This window comes from Octodon degus, unplaced genomic scaffold (genome assembly GCF_000260255.1).
Source record: "Octodon degus isolate 3935 unplaced genomic scaffold, OctDeg1.0 scaffold00114, whole genome shotgun sequence".
In the NCBI taxonomy this organism is placed as follows: Eukaryota; Metazoa; Chordata; class Mammalia; order Rodentia; family Octodontidae; genus Octodon; species Octodon degus.
This window is the reverse complement of record NW_004524690.1, coordinates 2,021,162-2,031,127: the sequence shown is the minus strand read 5'-3', so window position 1 is coordinate 2,031,127 and position 9,966 is coordinate 2,021,162. Positions and strand designations below refer to the sequence as shown.

General features: G+C 39.7%; 1 protein-coding gene across 1 annotated transcript in view; it reads right to left on the bottom strand.

The window, feature by feature from the left end:
- Positions 1-9,966, bottom strand: part of Stmn2 (stathmin 2) — a 56,620-nt gene that overhangs the window by 19,413 nt on the left and 27,241 nt on the right. The window contains exons 2-3 of the mRNA XM_004639752.2: positions 5,064-5,159; positions 2,652-2,824 (exon numbers count right to left, since the gene is read on the bottom strand). Of these exons, the coding sequence (XP_004639809.1) occupies positions 2,652-2,824; positions 5,064-5,159 (269 nt within the window). The remainder of the gene's footprint in view (positions 1-2,651; positions 2,825-5,063; positions 5,160-9,966) is intronic.

Genomic DNA, 9,966 nt, shown 5'->3' with positions numbered 1-9,966 from the left:
CACTCATTAAGCCAATGCTGTAATCCAACAGAATAAAATCAATTGATGAATCTTTAAGTTGGTGTTTCTGTTAGTTAGATTTACTTTCTTCTAATTAAAACTTCACTACCAACACATAACCTACATAGTGACTTCTGCACTGAAAAATTTAAACAATACCAGGAATGTGCTAGAATATTGCTTTTAAAGAATTTTAAAGAATATTTTTTTTCTGAGCATCATAATGCTATTTCTATTTAAATCCAGTTGTTTAAATGTACAGTTTTTGATAATTTGTTGCTGCCAGGATGCAAGAATTTCACTAGAATCATTAGTTACCTCATCAAATTTTGTAAGAACCTTTGATGATCTGTGTCTTCCTCTTCCTTCAAAAATTTCTTTTGAATTAAATACCTTATCCAGAAATGTCATCAGTGTCTTAAGCCATGGAGTTGAATTTTGACTCTGAGTTTGAAGCTCAGTACAGTCACTGACTTCTCTGTTCATGGCAATTATTCCCCACGCCTGTGCCAGGCCCTGCCATCTATGGCATGTCAACTCTGGAATGAAGCCTGCCCTGCCTGTGCGCAACTCATGCTCCACTGTGTCGGTTAGTTGACTGTCACTGTTGGCCACAAAGTCTTGATGGCTGTAATTCTGAATAACTTAAAGTAAAAACCTAATAAAAATTAATTCCTTGCCTGAGCACTTGCAACCACACAAGCATCTCCACCCGCCAAAAGAGGAGACGATAAAGCATGCTCCCAGCATGCATTTCTAGAGAAGTCATGAATTTCCTCAGCGAGGGGGAAGCTGCTTCCCACCACTACCGCCATTATGGGAGTCTATGAGGAGAGGAGACAAGGGAAAGCAGTGCGAGAGCAGTGGAAGAGGGCAGATGGTTCGGTTACAAGGAAAGCGCGATTCCTCACTGGAAACCACAGACAGCAAAAGGAGGTGGCATAATATTTTTAAATTGTGAAAGAACTATTAACCTAGAATGAGTGGAAAATGGTGCTTGAAAAATATATAATTAAAAAGAAAAGTCTTGAAAAAAAAAGACGTAGTGAAATAAAGCACAGAAAAAGAAAAAAAATTAATTTCTGTACATATACTTGAGTTAATAGTTCATTTCCCCCTTTTAAAATCTATGTTTGTAATGACAGTAATTGGTAATATATGCATGTATGTATGTATATATACACACATATAATATATATATACATATATATGTATATGTGTAATATATATATTCTAAATATTCATCAGGCACTTAGGGAGCCTTACTTTGGTAAAAAATGAAATTGAGATTAGTATATTAACTAATAGGAAGATTTTTGATTCAGCCAGAAATTGGTATTTTTTGTTCAGAAACCTTAATCTGAGAGTTTGTCATCTTTGAGCCTTGTCATTTGATACTGCATATATTTGTGTATATACTCATGTGTGTATGTGTATGTCTCTGTGTGTGTATGTACTTCACACACATGTGTGTCTATTTCCTGTAGGAGAATTGAGTCATTAGGAGGTAGGAGTGTTCTTCATTCTTTTTGTAATTACCCAACAGAAAGGTTTTTAATATGTTGACTAACTTTATAGACAATATCTTCATAAAATAAGAAACTATTAAAAATGGAATTTCTACTATTATAAAAACTTTCATAAAACATATTTTTAAATGACCACTTGAGTCTAAATATATAACAGGAAAAAGTAAGTGGGCAATGTAACATAAGGATAACTTTCTGAAAAGGATGTCACTTACGGATGATCAAGTATCTTCCATGGGATGAACCACCATGACCATACAGGTGGAACAGATACATCTAGACATAACTTTCATGTGTGTGGAGCGCCTAAAATGTCTTAGTGCTCTTAAATCTTGATGTCTTTGGCTTTTCTTAGCTCCTGATTGTGGAAAATCATTAAGCTTGGACAAGGAAAAGCTTTTAGTGCAAGCAGGGACCAATGGCAAAAAATGGACAAAGTCCCATGGAGCTTAGGAATGAGTGGAGGGGGGTTCTCAAAGATGTCAGAGAGTCTTGATCTTAGGAGGAGTAGCTTCAGGGGCAGTGGGGCTCTGGAAGGCAGGCTTGAGCCCTTACCCTGGGAGCAAGCCATGTCTAGGCTAGAAAGATCTCAGAGGGAAGATCAGTAATTGATAATTCCAAGGAAAACCATGCCCTATGCTGGGGATGTAACGAAGATCCTGAAAAGGAAATTATCCCACCTGCCTTCCCACTCTAACCTTTGCAGATCCTGTGGTCATGCTTTCTTTCCTTTGTGGTGAGAGTGGACTGAGGGTAGAGGTGGCTTGGGCTAGGACTCCCAAGAGGGAGGAGGAGCATGAGGGCACTGAAGAGAGTTTAGTCATTGAGAGATCTTGTCTAGTGTGACCTAAAGCCAATGTTCATCTTACCCTGAGTTCATACTCCCAAAGCTAGGTTCTGTGTCTGCTGAAAACTTGTATGTGTTGAAATAGTGCACTCTTGTAGGTTCAGGAATACTGTGCCCTGGAATAATGTCTGCTAGACGTGAGTGAGTGTGTGTGTGTGTGTGTGTGTGTGTGTGTGTGTGTGTGAGAGAGAGAGAGAGAGAGAGAGAGAGAGAGAAGAGAGAGAGAGAGAGAGAGAGAGAGGAGAGACAGAGAGAGAAAGCTTATGAAAAGTTACCTTTCTTCTTTCCTCTGCAGCCTCCAGTTTTTTCTGGATCTCCTCCAGGGACAGGTCTTTCTTCTTTGGAGAAGCTAAAGTTCGAGGGGCTTCTGAGATGGGAGATGGTGGCTTTAAGATCAGCTCAAAAGCCTGGCCAGAGGCACGTTTGTTGATTTGCTTCACTTCCATATCTAGGAAACAAACAAAAGAGAATTTAAGCGTGCATAACTGGAAGCCTGGGTTTATTTTAATAATTTAGATTTCAGCGATTGAGAGCAGCATTGTTATTCTAGGAAACAGAGCCAAAATACTGCATATAATAGTGGTTCACATTGTTTTGAACATGTAAGACCTCTCTCTTTAGTGCAACTATGGATGTATTTTAGCTGCCTACCTACCTACCTACATCATTTCGATGTAACTGTTCCTACGGCAGGAAATCACAGAAGCTATGGTAGAAACAATATAATTCCCCAAGCAGATCTAAATGCTAGGCCCAGTCAGTGCATCCTCCTGGGTCCTTCCTGTCCATCAGTGTGCCTGTGGTTCCCAGGGACTGAGCATATGTAGTGTGCTCTTTGTCACAAGTATCTTTTCTTTCACAGTGTTACAGTCTGGTGGAGACAGCAGACACAGTATTTTTGCTTCATTTTCTTGCAGCACACCTCAGCTGCAGACAAGAGTGAAGGAAAGAGGCACTGGAGGGAGGGAGGGGGGAGCTTCTTACCTAATTTGTGCCCACATACATGGAACAGGATTCAGGCTTCAAAAATAAGGATGTACTATCACTTGTGGTGACAGGGATGAACTGGGGTAATATGGTACTACTAATAATGCTTGATGACAATAATTAATTCACATTATTATGAAGACAAAAATATAAGGCCAAAGTAAAGACTTCAGGAAAGTGAAATTCTCTGCCAGCATTTTTTGGGAAGCACTACACAAATGATGCGGAATCACTTTCAACTTCTAATAGGCAGCTGACCCATAAACTGCTTGTCTTCTGCCTCTCCGCTCAGACCCTAAATTGTCACAGCCTCCTGTCTCCTAGCCATTCTGGACTCCACTTTCTGGTTATTTTTGTACATAACCCTTGACTAAGCTTTGAGTCCCTTGAAAATGAGAACCATTGTGTTCATCTTTGCACTCTCAGTGACAACACATAGACCTTAGAGTGTTGTATCTGTGTGGACAGTGGCAGCAGTGTCTGGCAGATAATAAAGATCTGTGTAGTTTGTTGACTGAATGAACTTACTCACAGCAGGCACTGGGCCTGTAGAGTGATGAAAGTCTTGGTTGGAAACCAAAATTCCTTCACCTGGAGGTCACTTCCTTTTGGAACAATTAAATTAGCACTTGCCATGCTGGAACTGAGAGCTTCCGCAAGAAAATGCCTTCAAGTCCTCAAATATGCATTAACGGTCCTCAAGGGGTTATTATGTGCCACAGGGTCACTCTGCCTGGTCTTTAATGTCTTTCTTCATGCAGGTGTAAAGGAAAAGGAATTGTGAGCCTATCAGGTCGAAACACATGCCGCAGCTATATTTAGTCTACATATAACTGCACTGAATATTTTGATCAAATGGACCGGATTAGGTGATGATACTGTTGATCACGAGAGCTACCATTATCAAGGGCTTGTAAGAGGCCAGGCTTGGCGTTGAGTGACTTGCATTAAGTCATTTAAAACTGTGACAGCTCCAGCCTCTTATCTACTTGCCTTGGGCTGCATGGGTAGTGGCAGAGCTAGAAAGGAAACCAAACTAACCACGAGGAATAGGGTAAATCAAACCTAAAATGTTGTTGGTCAATATAGCTTATTGTTGTGTACATTCTTTAGGCTTGTGTTTATAAACCCTCTTTACTTGGAGTTTCAGTCATAAATAAGTTTATCTCATTAATTCAGTTATTATTATTAGCTTATTTTTTTCATGATGGTTCATATTTATTTTATTCAAAAACTTTGCCTTCATACCCAAAGTATGCTTTCCATTTTCATATTATTAGCTTATTGACATATATGCACAAATTATGGGAGCTTCATAAAGAAAGTTGATTTGCTCTCTCAAGTGCTCTAAGTACAAAGTCTTTTCTTGCATATTATGAGTCAGTCTAATTACAGTTTAACATATTACACTATTTGCAAAAATGAGCCTTAGATGTACTGTGGATGTTGGTAGGCCGGACGTAGTTGCTAATAAGAATCCAGCCATATTTCTTAAGAGATATTAATGTGTTGTTATTAGCACTAAGTTCAGATTGTTTTGAGCAATAAACAATCAATAAGACATAATAGCTCCATGAAACAGGTCAATATTGAGATCTACAAAATACTAATTTAGTTATGCCAGGAAGTGAGGGACAGAAACAATGCGTACAAGCTTTGCAAACAATCTGCACAGGGGTTTTCGGTTGTTGGCAACTCACCATCGTAAGTGTAGATGTTGATGTTGCGGGGCTCTGGGTAGAAGCAAGAGCAGATCAGTGACAGCATGGACAGCTCCTTCATTTTTTCCTTGTAGGCTGAAATGCAAAGACTCAAGATCAGAATCTTTTATTTTTTTGAACTTCCTTTAAATCTGAATAATGATTCTCTAAATCTGAGTATTTGTTGCAGCCTCCTGCGGAATGAGTATTTCCAGGTACGCTGCTTTGTTTCTTTCTTTCATGAAATGCAAATGGATGAAAGATGTAAAGAACTCATGTCCACATTCCTTATTAAGTGAGCTGTATATTAACAGCAGATGCTACATAAATAGTGAGAGAGAGGGAGTTAGATAAAAAAGGAATGTAGAAGTCATTAACATGCAGCAAAACAGGAGAAAGAAACCTGGAAGTGGGCCAGCGAGATAGCTCAGTGGACTAAGCACCTGCTTAGGCAAGTGCAGGGACAGGGATTTGATTCCCGGCACCACATGCCCTGCTGGCCCCACCCCCAGGCGCACTGAACCAGCCACCGAGACTAGGCGTGGTGTTGTACGCCTGCAATCCCATTGCTGGGGAGGCTGAAAACAGAAGGATCACTACGAGTTCAGGCTGCCCCTGCACCAAATACATAAAAACAACAACAACAATAAACATGAAAGCTATGAAGGAAGAGGAAACCACCAAAATTCATAGAGACAGTCCTTTGTAGTAAATGTGCGCACCAGTCTATTGCACCTAAGATTCAGGAGGGCTCAGCCTGAATCACTGCAAACTCATCTGAGGATAATTAGAAGACTCTACAGGACAGCTAGGCAGCAGCTGCATCCTCCAGAGGCATTTCTTGGTACTCTCTCCTATCCTCAAGAGCAATTTCTTATCTCTTCCTCCTCCCAGACATCCCCAGATCTGAGAACCCCTGGGAAAGGATGGACATCTCCTCCCCTCTGAGAATCAGTTTAGGTGCTAAGTTGTCAAGCAGCTGCAGGAGTGCACACTCTGCTGGCCTGCTCCCTCACTCTTCCCACTCCCTCCTATTTAACTTTCTCTTTTTTTTCTCCAGGAGGTCTCCTGTCCAAGAAAACTTGGTGAGTATTGAGTGACTATTTGTCATGACCAGGGTAAGTGCCCATAAACCACCAGATGGGAATCAAGGAGGGTATCTCTCACCTTTAATTTAGATTAATTTATGGAATTAACAAATTGAGAAAAATGTAAGAAACACGATGTGCTTATCGTGCATTAACTTGTGACAAGAAATAAGCAGCTGGCCATGGCCTGGCATCCTGAGCTTCCTGCTGGCATCTGCGCCTTGGTGGGTCTCTCACCATCACTGGAGCCGCAAGGAGATGGTCTAGCAGGAGGAGGGAATGCCAGAGGATGGCCTTGGCCTCACAGACAGGTGCATCTTTTGTTGGCCAACAGGAAACAAATCCAACAACTAGATGCGTTAGACCCCCAAATGTTAGACTGAGAAGTTTCTAAGGGATTATTTGTCGGTGGCCCACCCTAATTTTATAAATAAGGAAAATGAACCACACAGAGGCCAAAGTGGCCAGCGACAAATATGGGGCTTCTGGATGGAGCACAATCATCATGCTATCTCAAGCCTGCACAGAGGCTGTCTAACTCTCCTTTAGGGTGAGGCTCACGGACCACAGGGGTGGGCATGTCGGTGTGCAGTTGAATCACATATAAAGACAGAATATTGTCACTTTCATAGACTTCCACCTAACATACCCAGAGGATCTGTTCTGAAAAACTCTGTGAGATTTTTTTCTTAAAATAAACAATACAGTTTGCCATGTGCCATCTAATTTAATTCCATAAACTAAATATGCTTGAGCTGTAAAAGGTTCAAGTCAACAACTTTTGACACTGCCAGTCCTACGGATAACCCACTTAAAATAAACAGTACAGTTTGCCAAAAGTCCCAGCAAGACCCACTCTGAGAAATTTTATTGAACAACTTTGCATGTTTAGAAGGCTGAACTATATTCCTTTGCTTTATTTCTGTATTTGGTTAATGAAATTATATCACTTATAATGACCTATGCAGGACTTTACCTAGATGTTCAGTGTGAATCACAGGTTTTATAAGGGGATAACACTTTTGGTGACTTAGTACATTTAGTTCTATGGATTAGAAACAGTGATAGGCAGTCTTTGTAGGATGAAAGTGCCTTTTATTGTGTGGGAAAATGCAGTACAGCATCCAAGACATTTCACGGTGCTAAGTATGTAAATATGTAGTTAGCTCTCTGTATCCAAGGGTTAAACCTATTGTGGGTCAAAAATATTTGAAGTAAATAATTTCTCTGCCCTGAGCATATATAGACTTTTATTTCCTGACCAGTACAGTATAGCAAACTATTTTCACAGAATTTATATTCTATAGGCATTTCAAGATACCTAGAGATGACCTAAAATCTAGGAAAGGAAGTGTGTAGGTTATATGTAAATACAACACCACTACAAATATGGAGCTTGACAATGGCTGTGACTCATCCATAAGGCTGACACTGACAAAGGATCTACAAACTGTGGTACAGGGTTTCAGTGTAAATACTGAGGGGATTTGATTGACCTTATCACATACAGAAGTTACATTTCTTGTTATATAGGTCTTGCTTTATCTTGGTCTTAACCATCCAGCACAAAAGTATAAAAATGAAGTATAAAAAGTAAAGCCATATTAATATGCTGAGCTGTAAAAGGTTCATGTCAACAACTTCAGACATTGCTAGTCTTATGGAAAACCCACTACTATTATGGACTACTGGAATACTTGGAATATTTTGCTGAATTCACGCACCTATAATATTTAAATGACAATGGAATACTCTTCTCTAACAAAACTAAACAAAAAAAAAAAAGAGGATACAAATGAACAACTATTTTGTATCTGTACATTCAAAATAGTTAGGATAGATACACAGCTACAGTCTCTTAATTCAATGAATAGAAAGATTTGTTCTAATAGTGTTTGTGGACAGGATATCATGTCTGCATTTTGTACTATGAATAACCACTAAGACAACAACATGTAATGTATTAAGTATTGAAACTATCCTACTAATTGGTGTTGAAACCATCTCATTGCTATTTGTTTCTCAATAAAATTATTTAAAACTGAAAAAAGAAACAAATAGACAAAAACAAATATGGAGTTTGAGCACCTAAAGATTTTGGTATCCACAATGGTACAGAGCTAATTCTCCATGTATACTGAAGGACAACTATACTGTAACCACATGCTATAAATACCAACTTCATTAGGAAGACAGTCCAAATGTAAAAATAAATGACTTTCTATCTCATTTTATAGTAATGGTTTAAAGTTGTAGAGGAATATGAATTTCTACCAAAAAGAATACTCTCCAACATTTGTCTTAAATTTCTTGGATGTTAAATTCAGTAACTAGAGCTGGGGAGATAGCTCAGTGGTTTTAGCACTTGCCTGGCAAATGCAAGGTCCTGAGTTCAAACCATGGTCCCCCCCCAAAAAAATTCAATAACTTTCAGTAAGACCAGTGGTCTAATTATGCCAGAGAAGCTAGTGAAGAGAGGGGAATGTAAGGGCTATCAGGGACTAGCACGTTTGAAGCCCTATTGTAATGGGTAACCACTACTGTTAGGGACTGAATGTTTCTATCTTGCCCTCCCAAATTCAGTTGTCGAATTCTAATCCCCACTGTGATGGTATTTGGAGGTGGGACCTTGGGAAATAATTCAGTCATGAAGGCAGAACCTTTAGCACTGTGAGAAGTAAGTGTCTGTCGCTTATAAGCCACTCTGTCTGTGGTACTTTCTCTGTGCTGTAATAGCCGTTACATAAATATTCAGTATGAATCCCAGGTTTTATAAGGTGTTTTATACGGATGCAGACATGATATCCTGTCCACAAACACTATTATAAACTAAGACAATGACTTGTAAAAAAACCAAGGTAATGACTGATAAAATGTTGGCCTTTCCTCTCCTCGGTGGTCTGAGGATAAAACCCAGAAAACCTGTGGATGATCTATTTAGCATCATTCCCACCTTGGTTATCATCTTTGTCAAGGTGTACCCATGACCCTGCTCATGGGCAGCCGTTGCAGATTCCCGCTGATGATACAGGTGCTCTGAATCCCAGGGAGCGTCTTAAAATGAGCAGCAACCCGCATTTCAGGTGAATCCTGGTTGTTTCCTTGCAGCGAAGGCACTTAGCTGTTTCCTCTTTCCTTTGTGCACCCATCCAAACTCTCCTTTAGGAAACGCTGCCCTCTTTAATCTTGTGCATCTAAATCCTTTCCAAAATTTAAGTCCCACACACAGGGCCTTTCTCTTCCCTATTTCTCTCTTTGGGGGACTTCCCACACTAGCTGCTCACTATCCTTCATGAGCTGTATTACACAATCTCAATTATATGTTATTTGGAGTCATTTATTACTAGTTTTTAGGTATAATTTTTGTTAATTAATCTGCTGGCTTATTGCAGCCAAACATTACATGTTACTCATCCATTAAATAATTCACATACACACTAGTTCTGGACGGAATAGACAGGGGTTGCTCAATAAGTAATTTTGTTGGTTGTCTTGTTGATTGATTTAAAATCAGTTTCTCTATTAACAAGTATTTATGATCAGTGCCTCTGGGCAGGAACAGAGCATTATTGTTTCCAAGTTAGGTAGGTGGAGTACACGGGTATAAAAATTGATTAAAAAGTAGATACAAAGTAGGGGAATCACCAAATGGGAGGAAGCCCAGCAGAGCCCTATAGACTGTGAGGCGGGTGCACAAGAAGGACTTCACAGGTGGGGTTGCCAAACTTAGCAAATAAAACATAGGGCACCCAGTTAAGTTTCAAAGCAAATGTTGCACAGAGCATACTAAAAATCACCTGTAGTTTTCCTGAAGT